General features: G+C 35.5%; 1 protein-coding gene across 14 annotated transcripts in view; it reads left to right on the top strand.

The window, feature by feature from the left end:
• NETO1 (neuropilin and tolloid like 1) overlaps window positions 1-18,027 on the top strand; it is a 72,885-nt gene extending 54,858 nt beyond the window's left edge. The window contains exons 8-13 of one of the 14 annotated variants that reach the window (XR_011337137.1): window positions 3,601-3,714; window positions 5,590-6,148; window positions 7,293-7,367; window positions 8,828-8,865; window positions 13,236-13,506; window positions 17,739-18,027. Coding sequence is in view for 4 of the 14 variants with exons in the window: in XM_069853270.1 (XP_069709371.1) it covers window positions 3,601-3,714; window positions 5,590-6,148; window positions 7,293-7,353 (734 nt within the window). In the remaining 10 variants the exon portion in view is untranslated. Of the gene's footprint in view, window positions 1-3,600; window positions 3,715-5,589; window positions 6,149-7,278; window positions 7,368-8,595; window positions 9,177-11,775; window positions 13,129-13,235; window positions 13,507-17,738 lie in introns of those variants that run through there. The other 13 variants (XR_011337140.1, XR_011337134.1, XR_011337143.1 and 10 more) reach the window with 13 other exon arrangements.
• The last annotated feature ends 5,204 nt before the right edge of the window (window positions 18,028-23,231 follow it).

Genomic DNA, 23,231 nt, shown 5'->3' with positions numbered 1-23,231 from the left:
TCTCTGCTGTTCTGTGGAGCCCCGAACTGGACACAGTCCTGCAGATGTGGCCTCAGCCAGTGCTGAGTGCAGAGGAAGTGTCACATCTCTCAGTCTGCTGACAATGCAGCACAGGATACCGATGGACTTTGACAAACGGGCATATTGCAAGCTCATGGTCGACTTGTTGCAAACCAGGACCTTTTCTGCAAAGTTGCTTTTCAGATGGTCAGTCCCCAGGATGCACTGGTGCATGACGTTATTCTTCCTTAGGTACAGGGCTTTGCATTTCCTTTTGTTCAGCTTCTTGAAGCTCCTGTTTCTCCAGCCTATTGACAACCAACTGTATAGCCACCCGACCATTTGGTCTATCAACTGGTCCTCCAAGTTTTGCGCTGCCTTCAAACTTGCTGTGGATACACTCTGCTCCATCATACAGGATATTAAAGAAGAGATTAAATAGTATTGGCCTCAGTACCGATCCCTGGGGTACATCACCAGTGACTGTCCTCCAGCTGGACTTCTTGCTACTGATCTCAACTTTTTGAGCTTGACAGTTCAACCCTGTCCATTTATCTAGCCTATATTCATCATTTTGTTTATAAGGATGTTATGGGAAATAATGTTGAAAGCTTTTCTTAATTAGCGATACACAATATCCACTGCTCTCCCCTCACTCACCAAGTTAGTCCTCCAGTTGTAGAAATCTCTCATGTTGGTCAAGCATGATTTCCTGTTCATAAGTCCATGCAGACTACATTCTTCTTTCCCTTCATGTGTTTGGAAATGTTTTTCAATATTATTTGCTCTATCACAGTCCCAAGGATCAAGATGAGGTCAACTTGACCTGTAGCTTTCACCTTTCTTAAAGATAGGAGGACATTAGCTTTCTTCCAGTCCTCAGAAAACTCGCTCAGTCACCATGACCTTTTAGAGATAATCAAAAATGGCCATGCAGTGACATTATCCAGCTGCTGTGAACATCCCATCAGGGCCCACGGGCTCATGTCTGTCCAATTTGTTTATCTTTTTTCTCTCTTTGTCTTACGTTTCATTTCCAGATCTCCCTGCCATCACTTTGCATAATTATCCCTTTTTCTTAAATCTTTCGTACTGCTGTTATTTTCTTCTCTCTTATTTCTGAAACATTTCCTAATATTTCTCATTTGATATAACATCTCTTGTTATTCCTTTCAGTGACTTTAGTGTCATCTATTTCTGCTGTGCATTTCTTCTAGTTCCTCCATTGATTCTTACCACCACTATACTTCTAAATTCCTTTATTTCTACCTTGCCAACTGTCCTTCCTTCCCCTAAATTGTTCTCTGTTCTTATGGGGGTTGTTTTCCCACTGTTAATCTTTTCTTTGCTGTTGCATTCAGGGTTAAATCAGACTGATTTTAAAGTATCAAGAGCAAGTCCTAGACACCTAAGAGGATCTTCCTGCACAGACACAGCACTCTGTCATCATCACTTAGATTCTAAGGCCTTTCGTGCCACTCTGTCTGGGGTTGGTTTTGGTGTTTGGTTTTTTTTTTCTCCTTTATGGTTTTATTAGCATAAACGTTCCTAATCAAGCAGTATTATTTTTTTTTTCCTTGTTGCCCTCTGATTCCTTGTGCTTTCTCCAATTGCCATGTGATTCTCCTTTTCTTGTGTACTTCATACTTATTACCATGTATTTGAATGGTTGGCTATCAGTTCTTAGGTTTCCCTTTCATAAATTCTCTCCCTCTCTTTTTCACTTTTTTGTTTAGAGCAGGCAGTAAGATTTGTGTTGGAAAGAGCCAGTCCCAAAAGATCCTTGCATTGTCCAGAAACAGGAATTGCAGCAAGAGCATGCAAGGATGCTAGTGCCTCTGATGGGGTCCCTGTAAGATGTGTCACTTCATGATGTGACACAGTATCCTCCAGGCTCAGCCCTCACTGTCCCTAAATTACAGCAATAGATAGATAAGGGCTGTCCCAAAGCACCCTCCCTTGCTAGTACGTATGTGTGCTGTTCTGCTCTTTCTATCCACTCTGAAGTAAAATCCTTTCTGTACCAAACTTGACACCTGTCCAGGGTCACTGCAGCTTAGGAGATGGCATACTACGTTTTTCCAAGAACTGAACAGTGGACAGAACCTTTCTGGCTGATCTATATTCTGCATTGGCTAAGAGATTTAGTATATGTATACTCCTATATTTGACTGGACGGTTGCATATTTGGGGAGGTGTACAAATTTTGATGGCATTTACTATTTCTTTAACAGACCACAGCTGCTCTGAAGAAGCCTTTGTAGTCAGTTATGGATATCTGAACTCAAGCGCTTATTTAAAAGTGGATTTCTTGACATGATATATGGAGTCATTAAGTTCTACAATATAAATCCTTTGTATTGTCCTTAGTTGGCAAACGACTGAAGCAGTTTTCTGCTCTAAGCCAGCCTGTGCTATGCATATATGTTGTCATAGGAACTACTTTTAAAATGCAGAGGAGAAAAATTGCCATGAAGCATCAAATTAGAAGTTCCAATAATAACTCCTTTCTGATTAGTTATGGGTCTTAGGTTATTTTTTGACTTTCCCTTAGAAGTTGTTTTAATAATGCTTTGGCGTTGTTTGAGCTTAAAAAATACATAAACAGTTAATTTTTACTTATTTAACACTGATAAAGTTTGTGGCTCTTTTTCTAAATAGAAGAAGATCTGGTTTGGTTTTAATAAAAGAAATATGAGGATTAATTTATTTTTACTATGTTATATAGTTTTGGAGTAGTGTCTTTACAATCCTAACACCTAAGGATGTGCCAACACTTGAGTAAGTAGCTAAGTTTAGCAGTGTGTACTCTTCCCTCTGATGGCCTCCAGGCTGCTTTTTCACAGTAATAGTATATGGGCTTCAGTAAAGCCTTTGTCCTGCGGCTTTAATCTGCATGATGCTCCTAGAACATAGACTTCAGGGACACTGAACACTATTGCTTTTTTAAATCTTCACACTTGTGATCAAAGGGGCACTTTTTTTTTGCTGTCGCCTTTCTTTTGACCAAAAGTTTTCAGAAGTAATTTTATTTTCTCTGTGAGTAAATGTTCAGGCACCATTATTATTTTGATATATTTTGATAGGAACGGTTGGACTTGATGATCCGGTGGGTCTCTTCCAACCTGGTTATTCTGTGATTCTGTGATTATGGACACTGAAGCACACAAGCTTCTGGAGTTCCATCAACAAACTTTTAAACGCTGATTTCCCATACACTGGATCTGACTGGAATACAGTTAACTTTTTTTCATAGCAGCCTGTAGGGTGCTGTATTTTGATCTGTGGCTAAAACTGTTGATAAAACATCAGTGACTCCCCACCACTGTAGGGGTAGGGTAAAACCCACTACAGGAGTGAGAGGGAATATGGGAAAACCCATCTGACTTAGACAGAATTGAAAATCTCTTGCCATAGAATAATAAATACTGCATGACCTGCTTGCTCTCACTGCTGTATGTTGAATATTAAATATGCTCAAGGAACAAGTGTTGTATAACTTTCTACTATTACAGACTACTTTATCACTCCTGGTTGTGTTTGTTGCAGAGAGCTGAATTATTTGCTACTTAATATCAGCTTTTTCTTTCTTGTTTTTAGCCCCTTGTGAAGCCAATACATTCTTTTGCCACAGTAATATGTGTATTAATAATACATTGGTCTGCAATGGACTGCAGAATTGTGTGTATCCTTGGGATGAAAACCACTGCAAAGGTAATGTGCAAAATTTGAAATGTCATGTCATTTAGGCTGCGTGGAATGTAGGATATTATCCTTAGTTTCTTGTTGAGTATGTGCCAGATGGGTTAAAGCTCAGGAAGAATAATTCAGGGGGATCATACATCAAGCAACAGAGAAAATGAAGAGGTAAAAATACCGATGGATTTTACGTTGCGTTAGCATTTGTTTTGCTTGGTATTGATTTATATTGGTTATGCCCTTCTGGCTGACTCTGTCCTTCTGGGAGGCTTTCTGATCTCTTGATCTCTGTTTCCCATACAATCTAAAATGTAATTGAAAGTCATATTTTGGTTCCTTTGTCATAGTTCCCTGTGTGGTAGAGTAACATATGGGCAGCAGGTGTCTTTTAGTGGCATGCCATGTCCATAATAGCAGAAACGGGCTAAAAAGCCAGGATGAAATGGAATTAATGCTGTAAGAAAGCATCCAAATCTACCTATAATCAAGTGAAATTTAAGAGCAAGGAACATACAAAGCAAATCAGGCATAATGTATATTTCATAGGTAGGGACTGATGTTCTGAACCATTTATTTGCAATAGTTTCTAAATATTGCTCTGTGTTTCTGGGGAAAAAAAATCAGCATCTCTGTTGTCTTCAGGGAGAAGAGCTTTACTAACTTACACTGGAAGTTAGGGAGGCAATTAATTTCCCTCCCACCTTCCCACACTACTGCAGATTTTTTTCCTGGAAAGATGGGATATGCCAAATTTGGGAATCAATCAAGAAAATATTCAGAATGAGGTGGATTAGCAGTCAGCCCATAAGCCTCCTGAAGCCTGTAAAATCCTGACAGGAAATGCAGTAGGGTAAAACACAAATGAAAACACACTTCAAAAGAATAGAAGGAACTGTGGCATGGAATGATATTCTTCAAAGAAAGTAAACATACAATTGGGAAATAATTATCTGTTCTCTGTTTCTTCAGCACAGAGGAAAACAGAAAACTTTCCCCACTCTTTAATTTCCAGAATGATTTTCATCTTTCAATTACCAATACCTTTTTGTTTGGTTATGCACATCTCATTTCTCTGATGAGAAAAAGGAGGTTTGCTGATTCCAGCAAAAAGGTTGTTGGCTGCCGTGTTGCTTTTTCAAACTCTGCTATTTCCCCAGAGTCTGTGTCAGTCAGAGAAACTGCAGTTGAATCTACAAGAGTAGGAAATGGGGAGTACTGAAGAATTCGGTTTTGTTATCTAGGAGATCATGAAGAGATGGATGTTACCATTTTGGTGCCAATAACTGCAATTCCAAAGGCTTTTTATTAAGTCCTTTGATAATTTTTAGGTTGCCAGGAAAAATTGCACTAAACTAGGTGTTGAAACTTAATCACAGTTGTCAAGTCTTGCCATGCCTGTGAGAGACTGATGAGAATGCTTTCAGCTTGGATTTCTACAATGCTAGTCACCATGTCTGCAACCATTTGAAAGCAAATCACAGAGAAATATACATGACAGTAGGGTGGAACTGTTTTTATTTTATTATTTTACTGCGTATTTTCTTCGTTTCTTCATCCACAAAGATGAATTTGATGGCTAACTTCCTAGAGTCCCCTGGGTTAAAGCCATTAGGTAGGGTTGGCTTTTTGGATTTTTATGGATGTTTAGAAAAGTTGAGGTAATTAATGGGTCAGGAATAAAAGAAATAGGCACAAAGAGGACACGTACGTTGTTTATTTGGCTTGCACAGATACCCAATGTCTTTTTTATTTGTGTCAGTGAGATTGATTAAGTTAACTCGGACATAAACTAGGCTCAGCTTTGCAGTAACTTGAGAACCCGTCATGTTTGGTTTTATTCTTGAACTGCCATTAATGCTGTGTTTTTTGATTTTTTGTCCTATCATACAGAAAAAAGAAAAGCCAACCTATTGGACCAACTTACCAATACCAGCGGGACTATAATTGGGGTGACTTCTTGCATTGTGATCATCCTCATTGTTGTCTCTGTTATAGTACAGATCAAGCAGCCTCGTAAAAAATTTGTCCAAAGGAAAACAGACTTTGATCAAACAGTGTTCCAGGAGGTGTTTGAGCCTCCTCATTATGAGTTATGCACCCTCAGAGGGACAGGGCCTACAGCTGACCTTGCTGATGTTGCAGATGACTTTGAAAATTATCATAAACTGCGGAGATCATCTTCAAAATGCATTCATGACCATCACTGTGGATCACAAGTGTCTAGCATTAAGGGCAGCCGTAGTAACCTCAGCACAAGAGATGCTTCTGTCTTGACAGAAATACAACCCCAGCCTGTAAAACCACTCATCCAGCCCATGAACAGGAGAAATATCCTTGTCATGAAGCATAGCTACTCACAAGATGCTGCAGATGCGTGCGAGATAGACGAAATTGAAGAGGTACCAACCACAAGTCACAGGCTGTCCAGACATGATAAAGCTGTTCAGCGGTCAGTATCAATAGATTTTTGATGAAGACTATTGTGTAAAGACTTGATTGCCCAAACGTGTTCACTCTTTATTCATTAAAGACATATTTTCTTTCTTCTTTATTGTTTAAATTTCTGTTCCCTGATAGCACATACCATTATATTATCTCTCTCTTCCTGACTCTTTTTCTCTCATCTCTGCTCCTGTTTCCTGAAGAATCCTGTGCCTCTGTTTTACCTTTCTACTTTATATCTTTCTTTTTCTTTTACTATTTTACTCGCATGCATACATACATGTCAACAGAGAACAGGTGCAATTTTTAAAAACCAAAGATTTTGTGTGAATCTAGTTTTTGGAAGAGCCACATATATGTAATTCCTTTGTAACTGAGGTGGCCTTGAGCATCATCGACTGTTGGTCTAACATTGCTAAATTAATACGTTAATAAATAAAAACTACATGTATCCATTTTGATGCATGGCACAATAATGAGAAACAAACCTGGGGGAAGGAAATCCCTTTTCTTGTGAAAAATTGTCTTTTATATAATGAATGGCAATATTTGCAAAACTTTACTATATCTGTTCCATTATTAATCACCATGTCATTGTTTCTCATACTAACATAGATTTAGATTAGAACATGAGACATACATAAAGTAGTGAATAGAAAATACTCGTATATTTACATAGAAGAATGTAGTTTAAAGGAATCTTCCTAATCAACAAAAAGTAAAGCATGGTATTTTTAATAAGAGCTATTTCTACTGTATACTGCACTTTGAATTACTGTAAATATGAATGTTTGAAAGTTTACAAGTAAAAGAAAAAGAAACACAGAAATATTTACGAGCCATTTATTTGAAGAACGGAAACTTTATATATAGATTTGTGTTTTCTCTTGCATGCATTATTTATGCATTTCTTGTGACTGTTTACATGTCCTTCATTTTTTTTTCTTTGCACATTAAGGCATTTCTGTCTTTTGATTATTTGTCTTTTTTGTTATTTGACTATTTTTATCTAATTGCATGTCAATGTAAATTATTTCATGAATATTGATCAGATAATCAAGGTGTACTGTTTATTAAGTATCTATATGCATATATTTCTTTTTTTCTATGCAAACATTATTATTTTGAATGAAATAGCCATAACATTCCAGGTTCTGCCTCATTGGGTCTCTAAGCAAACATGAGTCTGAGTACAACACAACTAGGGTCTAAGAGACAAACTTGAGGTAAGTAAACATACCTATAAAACAATTGAACCATTTGTTGGTTTCCATTTTATTTGTTGTATTTCTAAAATGTATGTTAGTTCCCAAGTTACGTGTCACCTTGTGTGGCGAGAGCCAAGATTGAAAACTGAGAAAACTGAAAGACAGATGACTACTTTAGAATTGTAAACTATGCAAAATCCATTAGTTCCTTATTCCTGACAGGTCTATAATTTCCCCCTAGCTAAATATAATTTCCATTCCAAATACATGTTGTTTTGTTATTTTTTTTTTATTATTTATGAAAATAAAGTTTAGAGTCCCAGCATGTGAAATAGTATGTAAAACTTTGCAGTCTAACTCAAGACAGGAAGATCTCGAACTGTGTATTTTCAGTTCATTTTATTCATTCAACCTTGTGAAGTGTCGAGGTAAGAGTATGTGGTACTGTTGACAAATTTAGAGAATCTGTAGCACTAATGTCAATGTTTGCAAATGAAACTTCCTGTTTTGAGTTTTTACTTAGGTTTTTCTTTTTATATAATTTATTATCAATACTTAATCTCAATAAATTTAATCTCAGATGTTTATTATGAAGCTATAGATAGCTGCTAGTCTGTGAAATTATACATGTATATGTGTATATATATATAAACATAGTTATGTGTATATACATGTTTATATGTGTATATATGTATACACCAATTTTACTGAGAAATAATCCATTACTGTTTTTATTTCTTCTAGATAGTTTAGGTAAATATTTGTTTGTATTTTTCCTTATAGGGAAAACATATGTTAACATCATTTTGCTTTCAGATAACCATTTATACAGTCATGCAGACTCTGAATGAAAAATCCATAGTAAATTATTTCAACTGTCTGAAAGATAGAGTGGACATGTTTCTAAATTCATTTCATTGCCTCTATGCAAACCTAAGAAGTACAGACATATTTTACTTAGCAAGGTATTCCCATTGCACAATAATATGTTGCTTTTGTAATTTCATTGCTGGCCACCAAGTGCTCCTTAGCTTTTAAATACATTTGGAGATTTGCTGCAAACTTGAAGATGAAACTAGCTCCTGAGACTGTTCCCTTGTTCCCTTGTTCCCTTGTTCCCTTTTTTTAAACCGTAGTTTTATTTCACTTGATGTTGGATGTCTGTTATTTACTTGTTTGTTGTGTGATATGTGGAAGAAGATTTACATTGAACTTTTGTTATGTGTACATTGTTTTCATTATATAGACTGCTTGAGAATAGTGCACTCCTGGGTGATTTTGAACATGCTACAATGAAATATGAAAATATCGTCCTTGGAAACACCAGCTAGAGGTTTTATGGACTCTCTGACCAGCTATTCTCATATCATGACAAAATTCAGCTGTGTTGAGTAAAATTACTAGAAGGCAATAAGACTTTGGTTATTATGCTTATCGTTCATTTCTCTTTTCTTTTTCTCTCTTCTTTTGTTTGCAAGTTAAATTCCCAGTTTCAGGAACAATTTATTAAAATCAGGTATTTAGCCATTCATAATCACTTCAATAGAAATGTTTGTTGGATAAGCGTCTAGCAATATGACTGAATTTGACATTGAGAAAATAATCTGCATGTATTTTAATGAATATTTGAGTTGGCAAATATCCCTTGATTAGATACATTGTAAAAAGCATGCATTCACAATTACTGCTGTTACTGTTCCATTTCTGTGTCATATGCTTGCTACTTGTAACTTTTTATATAAAGATACATAAAACAATGTATGATAATTTCTTACCTTGAGTTTAATGGCAATGTTTTCTTTTACCAAATTTACAAATCTTGTGTAATCTTATGTAGCTTCCAGGAACCTGAAACACAGATATATCAAAGAATCAACTCTCATCCCTCACTTATTGAAAAGCAAAATACACTAATTTTTTTTTAAGATTTAAAAGAATTCATAATACATGTAGTTGATCATCTAATTGCAGTTAAAAGGTTTGTGATAACCTTTGTATTCAGTTCTGTACTCTTAATTAATTTATTTCCACGGCAATTACTAGGCAGTTTGCTTCAGTGTAGCAGAATAGTAGATTTTTATTAGCTTTACAAATTATATGGCTGGGCTCCAATTTTAGGGATAGAGATTTAAACCACTTCCTTTAGCAGGATAAAATTATATTCATAATTCAAGCTACAAATGTTTAGTAAACAATGCCAAAATCAAACATGAGAAGTTTAAGTTATTAAGGAACTGAGTTTTTAAGGAATTAAGGCTGAAAAGCTACAGTTATTTAAAGTTGAAAAACTTCTCATTTAAGACCTCAATAATCATGTATGAAATCATAGTTTCATCATCTATATCAAGTTTAACATTTCAATTTCTGTTTCAAAGCAAATCCCAGTTCCTCCTTAAACTTATTGTGTCATCATTGTTGTTAGGTTTCTCAGTATACAAATTTTGCTAGTTTTATTGAAAAAGCACAAAGAATTCCAAGGATATTCCCAAAGTATAAATAGACCAGATAAAAGAAAACGTGAAAGACTGACATAAAAGATAAGATGATCTATATCAGCTATTTAAATATACAGCACAATTTACATAATTACAGATACAGGAAATCTGCTTTCTACAAAATAATTTCTACAAATGTGATTTAGGAATGACATGAGAAAAAGAAGGTTGTCAGGTATTTTGCCTCCTTTTCTGTATACTATATTTGCAATGTATTTTAAATAATTTTATTGTAGCTTGATTAATTTGTTTGTTATCACATATTGGCTGAAAAAAAACCAGTCCTCCATCCTCCATGGTCATCAAGTGTCTTTGAGTCACCTCAGCTACACAGATTTTTAGCATGCAGTAATAGTTCATTTCTAGATCAGTATCACTTTCCAAGTTCATATACTTTGTCACTATTTTTTTCCTTAATCTTTCACTGTCTTGTCTCATGATCCTGTCTCATGGTCCTTTCTTAAGTATATTGTGTTAAGATATTTGCCATATCCACGCTTAAAATGGATGCACCCCTGCATTCATTATAAAATCAAGGAACAATGAAAGACTTGCTGAAAGAAATGCTTATACATGCACACACATTTATGTATATTTATAAATATTTCCTATTGGAGATAGTGCATAAATAAATATATAAGGAGAAATCTACATATGTGAATTTAGCTTTGAATGAATTATATTGATCACCTAGAAAAATGCTGAAGCCTTGGGTTTCAAAGTTTATATGTGTATTTATATATATACACATATATATAAGCACCTAAATCCCATTGAAACATAATGTTGGTCTAGTGCCTCCTAGACAGGCACACAATGAAATCTACTTCATGGTATTTCTAGAAAAGAGTTGAGTGAGAGAACTTAACTGGAGAAGACAAGAATATTAGTATTTATGCTGCACACACATCTTTGCTTTCATAAAAAACCTAATTACATCAGGAAAAAAGAGTGAAAAACAAAAACCTATGTGAATACAGTGGATCAAGCAATGTAAGAATAGTAATGCTTACTTGATTTTGGAAACTCCTTTGGAAATATGTCATCTAATAGCTAGGTATACCCTTAAAGACACAATTGCAAGTGAGAAATTATGTGTATACTGGAGGAATAGGGTCAAATTCTAAAATTGTCTATTAAAAAAATAAACAACGATAAATTCAAACCATATTAAAGTATTATAATTGAAATATTTAATTTTAAGTAATTACATTCTGTATATACTCAGTGGAAATAATAGCCTAGTCCACTATACTGCAAACAGTAAAGAGAACTTTTGCTTGGTATCACACAATAGTAAGATATCTTAATGTGATCTACAAAACTCAATATATTGAAATAAAAGGGGTTGTTGCTGAAAGTAAACAGTTTGCCCTCCCTGTGAATATTTTTCAATTATTGTGAAGCCACTTTTTAAAAAACAGAATGCAGTTCAAGCAAGCAAGTTCAAACAGACTAGCTAGTTCAAGTAACATGAAGTTCACAAAAGTTCAATTATCTGTAAAGAGAATACTCAAGATTTGTATTTGACCACACACTATAAGTTAATTTGAACTTATTCTATTATACCTTTTCCATTTTATGGAAAGAAGATTTGGCTTGTTAAATTAACATAGCTACACGTAGTCTGAATAGCATTTTCGTAAATTACTGTGGATTAGCTGAGTTGGTAGTGTTAGTTTCATGCATTTTACCTCACATTTGCCTTAAGCTAAAATTAAGAAAGGTAGTTACTGACCAGTTTGGTTTGACTGTTTGATGTGTGTGATGTATAGCCATATTGACAGTGCGCTTATTTCTTATATATTTTTAAAGATGAGGTTTTGCTATCACAGTACATTGCCATATTGTTCACAGTTTTGATTTATTTTTTCTTTCTCCCATGGATGTAGTGTTATGTATATAATTTTCTTTTTCCCCCTGAATGATAGTGTGAACAACCACTCCCAACCATTTTTCTCTGCTCCACAAAATATGGTCTTTTCTGTTTGTGACGTCTTCTCTGCAGCATCATTTACAAATCTCATGAAGACCATTTTGTAAACTATCCCAGAGTAAACCTTTTCCATCTTGAAGGAAAGAAAAGGCTCTAAGAAATGTTAGTACCATATCCTTCTCTTTCTTTCTATTTTTATGCTGGCAATAGTCTCTTGAATCTAACAATGATGTAACCAATGGGACATGTTTTTAAAAAAAACCAAAAAAACAAAGAAAAGAAACAGAGAAAGGTATGAAGAAGAATTAGAAAAAAATTATTGCAATAAGAAGAATAAAATATTAGAATAATTATAAAAAGAGTAGGAAGGATTGTTGCTTATACACATTCACAGATTCAGGACACATGTGTGCCTTAGTCACCAAATAAAAATGTACTGTCCATGTTAAACTCCAAAAGACAGCTGTAATACCTGTGCTTTATAGGACATTGTCCTACAAACAAGAAATTGGCCTTCCTGTGTTCCCTTCTACTTTATGTGCAATCCCCCTGTGACCACAAAGACATTCCAGCTGAGGGAGCAGAGCTGAAGAGCCAAGTACTACAAAGGACAAAACCTGCACCATTCCAAACTCTTTCTAACACAGAAACCTGTATCTGATCAGGAAGTCTCTTCCCTCCTCACTCCTGACTCAACATTTGATGTGAAATCTAAGACTCCTGGCTCCATTACTCATCATTACCTTAGCATCACCTCTCTTTACTCTTTGATGATGATTTTACATCTTTATCACTGTTGCCTTTCATTTCTGTCCACAGTGGGTCTCGTTCTGTTCCCTTCTCTCTTCCAAATTCATTGAAAATGCTGAAATTCTCTCAATTCACTGACCTTGTGCTACCCTTGCGTCTACCTGGCTCTTTTGCTTCAGAGCTATATTAACCTTATGTTGCCTATAAACAGTAAGATTAAAACATGTGGCCACAACATATCTTAATCAGCTTTAATTTATGCAACATAACAAAAGCTATAAAGATGTATTGAGATGGACCGGAGTGCAGGCTTATTAGGGATTCTGGATTTGTATTTTAATGACTGTGTACCGGTGTTGTCTGGGCCATCTACCTCTGTATTGTCATGCCTGCTCCTCCTACAGTCACGCCTCTGTGTGCTGCAAAAAGAAACTCACCTCCACTCCTTTTCTTCTCCTAGTGATACCTGAATCATTGTCAAACCAAGTCTTGTTTCAGACACTCCTGTGTTTTATCCTCTGTTGTATTTGTATTAGCATGTCCCTCCATAAAACACAAATCACTGTCGTAGCATCCTTCACATGCTTATTTAAACATGTTGAGCAAACACCTGCTAATGGTGTGGCAGAGCTCTCATCAGAAAGGTAAGAACGTCAGCTACCAGGAGAAGCAGGAGTTGCTGCTTCCCTCCCTTTTCTTTCCCAGGAAACGGAATTGTGGTGATCTGGAATCTCCCAACAAAGTCACTATAGGAGAAAAGGGAGGCTGCCATCCCCTTCAAGCAACAAATTGTAACTATGAGCGATGATCTAAACAGCCCATGATAAAAAAATGGAAAGAACAAGATTGCTCAAGTCTCATTCCAAAGTGACAGGCCTGACCAACATCGTGCAGCAGCATCACATCTCTTCACTCTCAGATAAGGGACGACTCAAGTTCAATCCTTCTTCATCCCATGAAGCACGATACCACAACTGTGAGTACTGATTCTGTTCAGGGTTCTGGAAGGACTTACTAGCTGCTTGCATTAATGTAGGCAGACAAGGGCTTACTGGCTCTAGGGGGGCAGTCTCGTGCTGCCACGTGCAGTGGAAAACTCTGCGATATGTAATTGCTTAGACCTTCTAACTTTGCCATTCTTCAGTTTGTCCTTCTCTACTCCAGTGAGAGGCATAGTAAACACACTTAGCTAAATGGTGGCTTCATTAGAAAGTGATTAGTTGGCACTTAACTGAGCTGGATGTGAAAGATTTCCATGGCACTTGCTGCAGCTATTGAAAAAAAAAATAAAATTAAAAATTTGGGGGAATTTGCACAGATCCTAGATACATGCGTCTGGTTAAATGAACCATTCAGCTGCACTAACTGCATTAGTAAACGAAGAGTCCTTCCATCTTAGGTTTTACTAGTAAAAATGCAGTGCCTAATTCATGCTCTGTTCACAACATCCCTCTAGATGCTGCTTTTTTCTGCTTCAGTTCAAATTTTAATTTGGAAAAATTGGTGTGCTGGAAGCAAATGGTTTTCACCGTCTTTAGTGCAGTGCAGAATGCAATTTACACTGGGGAAGGAGAACTTAATTCCTCATTTCTTGGTTAGTGTTAGAGGAGATTTCAACATCAGTGAAAATATAGGTGAGCTGTACTTTCCCTTTGTTTGACAAATAAGTGATTCAAAAGAAACTCAATGCTCTATACTCAGTGGACCCATGCAAGTTACAAAAGGAAGTAAAGCAATGAAAGAGGATGCCAGAAATCTAAAGTAAGCATATTTTCCCAATGATCAGTGCAGCAATAATATCTTTGACAGTTACAAGACTAACTGCTGAACACCTGGTTACCATATAAAGTCAACCCTACCTCACATTTTTGGAACAAATTTCTTATTATCATAATCTGAAGTTCAGCTGAGGAGTATGAATGATTTTACATTTGTATTTGAGTTTAAAATTATAAATGTAACATTAAAAAATCTGTAACAAGGAGCCGTTCTCCTTTATTTTGAGATACATTTTAAATACAACAGATTTTGCTGACCATAAAGAATTGCCTTCATTTTTTTCAGAACAAAGTCCCTGCATTTTGTTTTTTTCCTTGCCAAACAGAAGAAATTTTTAATTCCTTTAAAACATTTTCACTCCCACATTCCACTGACTGTTTTGGTGTAGAAAGCACCCATGGGGTAGTTTTGTTTGATATTCTGAGCACATCTGGCATCTCTTTAGCAATGAAACAGTGCATTACAGCCTTGCCCACAGGAGGAATTTCTTCAGCTGTTATCTAAGTTGCATTGAAAAGATCTAGACTCAGAGACTTGTGGTGTCATTTGAGCATAACTTTAGTGGCATAAAGGATTGTGTTAACTTTTCATGTTTGGGTGGAAAATCTACACCAGTCCAGGCAAATATTGAGCATCATTTAGATAGTTATAACTTAAATTATTAAAAATAATATGAATATGGCATCACCATTTGTTAATATCTTCATCACACTGGTGACTGGAAAAAAAAGAGTGATGTTAACATGGAAAATTTTCAGTTCATAGACTAGAGAAAAGATAACGTGACATTATTATTTTATACGCTAATGTTTCCAGGTCTGTGATTCTTCTTAAATTCAGCTAGAATTCTCAGTTTTACTCCTCCTCCCCCTTTTGTAATACAAATTTTGTGTAGGTTTGCTGAAGGAGCATCTCTTTTGCAATTCAATGGCTTATCTTGGTGGGGACCCAAAAGGAAAAAAAATTGATGCGATAACATATAATATACAGTTTTCTTTTAGAAAAGCCTATCAGATGTCATTAGAGTTTAGTTGAATCACTTAATGTGCTGCTGGAAGAATATAAGATTCAAGATGCATAAAAATGAAAATATGAAAGTATTCTGGAAGCTCTGCATGAATTTAGTGTTCAAAGATGTTATTATGCAACTGGCTTTGATCAAAAGACAGGAATCTCAACAGGCATAAACTTTTATGGAAATCTTAACAGGGACATAAACTTTATACAGCATAAAGTTTTAAACACATCTGCTTGGAGTACTTTCAGAAAAGAAAGGAAAAATAAAGGAACTTCTCTAATGGTTTGAGAAAATGAGTAATTATTCTGTCTCAGAATTAGTCAAAAAGACTCTGCACAGGCTCCTTTCTGTGGAATCTGTGCACCATGCTAAACAAAACATTTAAATAGGAGATATAAAATGCAATCTTTAAAAAGCAATAGACCTAGATCACGGTAGTGAAAGCTTTCAGAAGTACGGTGTGGGATTCTGAACCTGAATCCTACCCTGAAATACTGAAAACTTAACATCACCCTTTGGTTTCCTTATGACAAAGCATATGATTTCAAGCTGCTATATACCAAGGAGCAATACCTAATGAAGTCTAGGAAACTTCTTTTCTCGCTGAAGTTCTTGTCTAGTTCTTGAATCAAGATCTTATCATCCAGTTTGTGAGGGTGGGCTCACCTCCCTCTGTTGCTGATGGCACCAAATGGGCTGATTATTCAGAGGCGATGCTCTTCATGACAGATATATTATCATTTTTTAAAATCCCACCTTCAGTTATGACAGTAATAAGAGAGGTTAGTGTGTTATGGAGAACTCGGTCTAGTTAAGACTTAACGATGTATCTGTATTTTCTGTATCTGTTTCAGAAATAACAGGGTAGTTCATTTAATTTAAAATACGTTCTATGCCTCTGTTTGAATTTTCTTCAGCAGTCTTGAGACATGTTCATTGATAAACACCTATCTGAAGTATTTCTTGTTGAATGCCATGGCTGAAATGATATTTAGAATGAATATGAAGCTCTGAAGAACTAAATTATCGTATATATCGCCCCCTCCCACCATCCCAATATTAATTAACATTTTAAAACTCTCCAAGCCTCTCAGAGACAGTTGTCATGTTTGGAGCTGACTTTTGTCAGTGATGAATACCAGCTGAGCCAGAAGAAAAAATAAAAACTTTGCATCTGAATATTGCTAAAATATTTTCTCAATATGAAGAACAACCTGAGTCTATAGTCATGTGGCTCATTCTACTGTTAGAGGAGAAAAAACTCTAAGACTCCAGTTAGCTAGGTTTATGGCATATGTATTTTCAGTATGTGAGAACATGCCTTATTATCCTCAATTGCAAAGTACATAGAAGAGAAAATGGAAAGCAAAGGAGGATGCTGAAGCAAAAAAACCATCCCAAACCCCAAGAGTTGTAAGTAAATAGGCTGTTCTACATTCGTGCATAAAATTAATGTACAGCATACCACAGAGTGCAGCCACTTCTGTTCCTTTTGGATGATTTGCAGAGCTTCTTATGAGTTTGTGGGGGTTGTTTTTATATATGGATCAGGCATCGCCTGCTAACATTTTAGTTATGTTTGCATCATCTTCTTCTAAGAACTATGAAGTCCCTACATTCCTAACTACTTTTGAAAAACGTTAGCCAGACACTTCCAAGACTTTCCTCTCCTCTATGTTTTTTATAGATCATTTAGAAATGGAACTATGCTATGGAGCTACTGTTCAGTCTAGCAAACCTTGCACAGCTATGGCATCTAGCCAGTACTGCAATCACAGTGCATTGTCTGAAGGGGAAAAATACAGTGATGTAATATATGGTCACATTCAAAGACCCAATCCACAGAAGACTGGAAAAGGACCTTCTAATAAAAAAGCAGAGCAGAGTTATTTCTGAGGAGCTTGAAGTTGTCCTTTTTTTCTATGCTGATGTCTAAAATAATAACAAGCATTGTGAAGGAGAAAGAAAGAACAAAAGCATAAGCCAGATTTTTTCTTTCACGATAACAGTAATGCTTACCTCTACATCTACTGCTTGAATGATATATTGTTTGTGGAGAATACAGTGCTGATACGAGCCTTTCATCATAACGTGTAATGCTGATGCTTATGCAAGCTTCCCCCAAGTCTGTTACTGAAGTTTCACAAAATTCATAAATCCAATAAACATGACAAGAGAATATTACAGCATTTTGCCTTTGCTGTTTTCAACAGGAAATACATTCTAGATTAAAAATTAGCAGGAAGCTCAAGTTTGAACAAAAGTCATTAATCCCTCCCCTCTCTCCAGTCATGCATATAGTGGAGTTGATGAAGACTAATTTGTAAAAATGTGCATATGCTGACATATGCAATCAATTTTCTAATATGACATGCTTTCCATCACTTAATATGCATATGTATATCTCACAGGTACGTGGAGACTCATGAACACAGGAGCTAATATGTCCCCAGACAGCAATAATCAGTCGTCAGACTGCTGAAAATCACAAATGCGCCCAAGGTAATATTGCAAATATTTGGACTGATATCGCACGAAGAAGCTGGACAGAGAAATACAAAGGAAGGTTTTCATCCATTTCTGGAACATTTTATGCTTGGCATTACAAAATGTATTTCAATTTCTATGATGATGAGCATAAATTAAAAAGATATATCAGTTTGCTTTCTGAGGATGCTGGTAGTGTTTTCTTCTGGGGAAAGAAAATGTGACTAAAATTTCATGATACTTAGAAAATATCTGTTCTACCAGAGCATGGTTAAATAATTAAGCATTAAGTTAAAACTTGCTCTATTTGTATTCCAGGATTGGGTTTTATGTCTTTCAATCACTCATAATAAATGTTAAAAACTGTTAGTCAAAGGTACATAGTGTCTTAAAACCAAATCTTGCTTCAAGATGATCGTGAATGGGTTGGACCCTTACAGGGATAAATACAGCAGAAGCCAAAGGGAATGATGGGTACTTGGCACTTTCCCAAGCCAGTGCCACTGCAGGAAAAGTAGGGAAGGGAACAACCCTGTCTGAGAAACTAGAGGAGTGTTGGACTCATTAATCTGATTTTACATCAGAAGCCAAAGCACTGTAAATGAAGTCCTTCTTCTGAAGTAGTTAATCAAAAAGAATTTTGAGTGGTAGAGTCAAGCTATTTGACATTCTTTTGATTTGTTAATAGGTGATCGTTCATCTGTATTAGTTTTCATGAAATAGAACTGGTCTCTCCTTTGGAAATTGATCCAGGAGGTTTCAAGTTTAGTCTCTCACATGGAAGAAAGTTGCCTCTAACCACTTGGCCAAGTAGTTGGATTCTTAGTCACTCCTCTCCCTTCATTTTCCCTCTTGTTCTAATGAATGGTTGTCTTTAACATAAAAGAAATAGCTCTTATGAGAGTAATTTAACAGAGAACTATGCCAGAACAGCTACAGTGTTGCACTTGCAGGTGATTAGTTTTAGAATAATTAACTATTTCCATTAAGTTGAATTGAATTCACAGCTTTAGGTAATGCTATCTGAAACCTTCCAGTTGAAGAGTGACTCAATATTGCATTTGGCTTTCCATGTTTCCGTTCTCCTATTCCAATAGAATTTGGAAGTTTCTGCTACTGAAGGCTGGAAGAAAATCCCTACAGAAAAGGGTCTGCTCCCCAGTATATGCCTTAGATAGCTGAGTCTCCCTTCCTTCCAGCTCAGTCACTCTCACAGATGAGCAAGATCAAGGAGGTGGCAGCAAGCAGAAGCAGGTGGAAGAATGAGAGTCTGAGGTAGCGTTGTCGACGAAGGGAAATGGAAGCACTTTCCTGTCCTGTTATTACTGTTCTTTTACCAGCAACAGCCAGTAAATTTTCCTGCATCCAGTAAAAGGAAGTGAAGGTTTCTTTGGGCATCTCCTTCTTAGTTTTACTGCAGGAAGGGTTTTAGACGCTTCAATAGGGCAGCCAGTTTTTATTGGAAACCTAACTGTCCAGCATTGTTATTTCACTGAATTCATAGTCAAAGTTATTTTCCTTATGAGTACTTATTTCTCTTGACCCAGGTCAAACCAAACTAAATTACCTGCCTCTGTGACAGATTTAAATAGATTTTTCTTATTTCTTTCTGCTAGAATGGGAAGATGAAGGGAAGAACATAACATATTCTATCTGAAATCTATTTCTAATTCAATTAGAGCTTCATCTTGGCCCCATTGAACTCACTGGGCTTTTTGCCACTGACTTTAATAAGGTTAGAATCAGACTCATAACACTCAGGTTCTGATTTCTTCCAGATAACATATTAAAATATTAAATATCTTTGGGTGAATGCTTCCTTCTTGTCTACGTGTCCCTTGATATTGTGTTATTGCTTTTTCTCCAGTCCTTCATTAAGTTTTAATTAAGAGTTCCTTTGTGTGTAGATAAGGGAGGTGTATTTTAGTCTAAAACTTTTGAGGATATGCATCAGTTTCAATGTTTTCAAATATTTCAAAAATATGAACGCAATTTTTTTTTCTGGTAGAGGCCTGGGGATGAATTGGGAAATGAGATGACAAATAAGGGATATGAGGATAAATCTTCAGTCTCTCTCCTATTTTATATTTTTTTTTAAAAAAGAATGCATTTGATTAATAAGAATATTGGTTGTCATCAAGGCACTTCAGAGAAAATAAACTTCCTTTCTATTTCACAGAATGTCCATTGTGAAAACAAAATTAATATTACTGACAGTTTGTTTAATTTCTGAAGCCTCATTCCATTGTTATCCATTCATTCTTCTGTTTAAACCTGTCAGATCACTTCTTATTATTTTACATCACTGACAACTAAGAGTAATGACTTTTGATCCAATTTGTAGCTTTCATTGTTAGAACTAACACTACAGGTGAAAAGAATGTGATACCAGAGACAACAGATTCAGATAAGAATGCAGAGGAAGAAATGTAGGCAAAGCAACACCTCTAAAACCATACTTGAATGCTGGTATGTTCTTCCAGGAAGATATTTATTTGAGTGATGAAGAGAAGAAGAGAAAGGGAATTATTTGGCTTGATTTTGATTCAGATTTTTTTGTAGTGACCATGTACTTTTTGGGCTGCAGCATATGTACCAGTAATACCACCTGGCTAATATTTGAATGCATGTATATTGCCCTCCTTTCAGGTATGACTTTGAAAATCATAACTTGGGTCTGAGTGAAGACTTTGTACTACCCCTACTGACTTGCAAGGCCAAAAAACCATTAGTTGTCTCTCTGCATATTGGTATATGCAAGATGATAGTTGAAGATCTTTCTGGGCATCTGAAATTAATCAAAAAACCCCCAAATTTTTACTTAGATTTAATAACTGGAGGAGAATAGAAGAGGAGAAATTAAAACCCCATCCAATCTACTCACCTGCCCAATCAGTTCTGCTCTTTCAAATGGTGTGTAATTAAGTCTACTAACTTTTTTTATTCTAAAAACCTAAATTACACAGTCTAGAACGTCAGATGCATGACAGCAATTCTCACTACTTGTAAGAATTAAACTGTCAACTGCTTACAAGGTTTTCTGATGATAAAACTGTCTTGTGAATTCATTATGGCCTTGCTTATCGATTTCTCTGGGTCTCTAGGGAACACTGCAGACTGATCTGAAATTTGTCTCAGATGTATATAGAAACTGAAAAATTCAGAACTACTGAAAACAATCTATTTAATATACAAATGCCTTTGCCAAATTGTTGAGTTTAAAACTAGCTTAAATAATGTGTAGAACGTCATCATGACATTAACTTTTTCCTCTGATAAGGGTGTTTGAGTGCCCTCCTGCACGTTTTAGGTTCTTTGCTGTGGATATAGTAAGGGCAAAAAAGAATTTTTCTTAATACACCATCATGCTGTGAAATCCTCTCCAGCAATTTATTGTATCCTGACTAATACTTTTTCCTTCTGTCTGAAAATTGATAGGGGGGATGTTATCTATGCACTGTACATCCCGGACAACTTCCTGGGTTTGAATTTTGTCCAGTGTCACTGTGAGACTCTAGGGGCAGGAATTTAGCATTTGTTTAGTTAAATGAAATGGGAGCCATAGATCAAGATGTTATTTATAAGCCAATAACCGAGGCCAATTTCACTAGCCAAGCCATATATGCCTTAAACAAGCAGTTGTTAAACCTTGCTCAAAGAGCTTTGATGTCTATTGATCTTGCTGATTATAGCCATGTCTTTCATCTGGAAAGTGGTAAATGGAAATCCTTAGACAAATTGAAAACCACATTAAAACAAATTAATGCTTTTTATTTAAACAAAGAGCTGTGAAGCTTTATATTGTCTATAATGGCTTCAGCCAACAGCATGTAAACTGCATGAATTTTCTTTTTCACCTTATCCAGGTGGTGGGAAGCTTTCATTTTCTCCATCGAGTTTAAGAATCTACAGTTTGAATGAAACAGTGCTGACTAGATACCAGTTTAAACAAGAATGAGAGATGGATTATTGAGATATTGAGCAAAACTGAAAACAGGCTTTGTACGTCATTTGTTCAACAAGCATGTAATTAAGTCAGCTTTGGTGTTCCTAAATACTAGATTCTAAGGTGAAGTAGTGTATGTGGCCAGAACTGATTAGATGAAGAAGGAAAAATAAATCCACATCCCAGACATTTATCTCAAATCAGGTGTTCCTTGATGTCACTCATAACTACATGAGATTTAGATATGATTAAAGTTATGCTGTACAGCAGCGAAGATTTTCCTTTGCCAGAAACCAGAAAGATTTGTAAAATTATATGTTTATTTTATAGAAAATAATAATGTGATTTTTATTTTTTAATTCAACAAGGAAAAGAGAGATCCAGACCACATCATTCTATTATAATATTCAGGTGTTTTTAAGAGAAAGTCTGAGATGATTCATACTATGGATTCAAATCTGAAGTTTTTCCATATTTTGAGAGAACCTTTGTATGAGCAATTTTGAACTTAGACATATGCAAAATAAATCTATTCCTCTGGAAAAGTGGAATATTTTTATGTAGATATTTAAGATCTGCTTTCTTTATCTCTAAAATTAATTGAATGTTATAAGCAGGGGTTTGAGTTGCTTAAAGCTAATTCTGAATCTTCAGACAGTATTGAAGAAATGGCTCTGGTAAAATATCTAAAGTAGAAGTGAAGGCAAACCCAGTACTTCTTCAGCTTAAAACTTAGCTTAAATTAGGCTGTTTCACTATGAGAGTGAGGCTTATGAGAGGATGGTGACATGCCTGCAAGCATTTAGAGATCAGTGAATGCACTGATCTGTTAATAGTAAATTCTATAGAAATAATGGTAAACTTAAATTGATTTTTATTTTAAGAGCTAAAATATAAATTTTCAAAAATCTCTGTTATAAAGTACATGAAGCCTGGATGATATTTTTTAGTGGAACAAGTAGTAATTGATTACAAAAAAGAAAATGCTTCAGGTTCTGAGCTGTTCTGTCAGTATGAATAAACAAAGTAAAATACTAAGTACTGCTAATGGTAATTTTGTAACACGTGAGCAATGATTAATGCTAGAGATATTTTAGAAGGCTAGTCTGTCTAATGCTTTATCAGAAATATGAAATTTAAACAATAAAAGTAGAAAATATGTCTGTTCAGATTTCTATTTTATATAAAATTGATCATAATACAGATTTTTATGTCTATTTTTTGTCTAATTTAATAACACTACAGTAATTCTATTTACTATCTATCTGACAAAGTCTGTACTGATATAACATTCACATTTCACATCTGCAAGTTCTGAGAATGTAAGAGTATTATTACTATTTATGCTAATATCTTTTCATTATTTATGAACAGATTGTGCTTTCTTATGCAAACTGTGATAACACTTTGAGAATCCTTGTATTGCACCTTGCCTGTTAGTTTAAAAAGAAAGAAAACCAAAAATCTGTGC

This window comes from Phaenicophaeus curvirostris, chromosome 3 (genome assembly GCF_032191515.1).
Source record: "Phaenicophaeus curvirostris isolate KB17595 chromosome 3, BPBGC_Pcur_1.0, whole genome shotgun sequence".
NCBI classification, from domain to species: Eukaryota; Metazoa; Chordata; class Aves; order Cuculiformes; family Cuculidae; genus Phaenicophaeus; species Phaenicophaeus curvirostris.
This window is presented reverse-complemented; position numbering and strand designations above follow the sequence as displayed.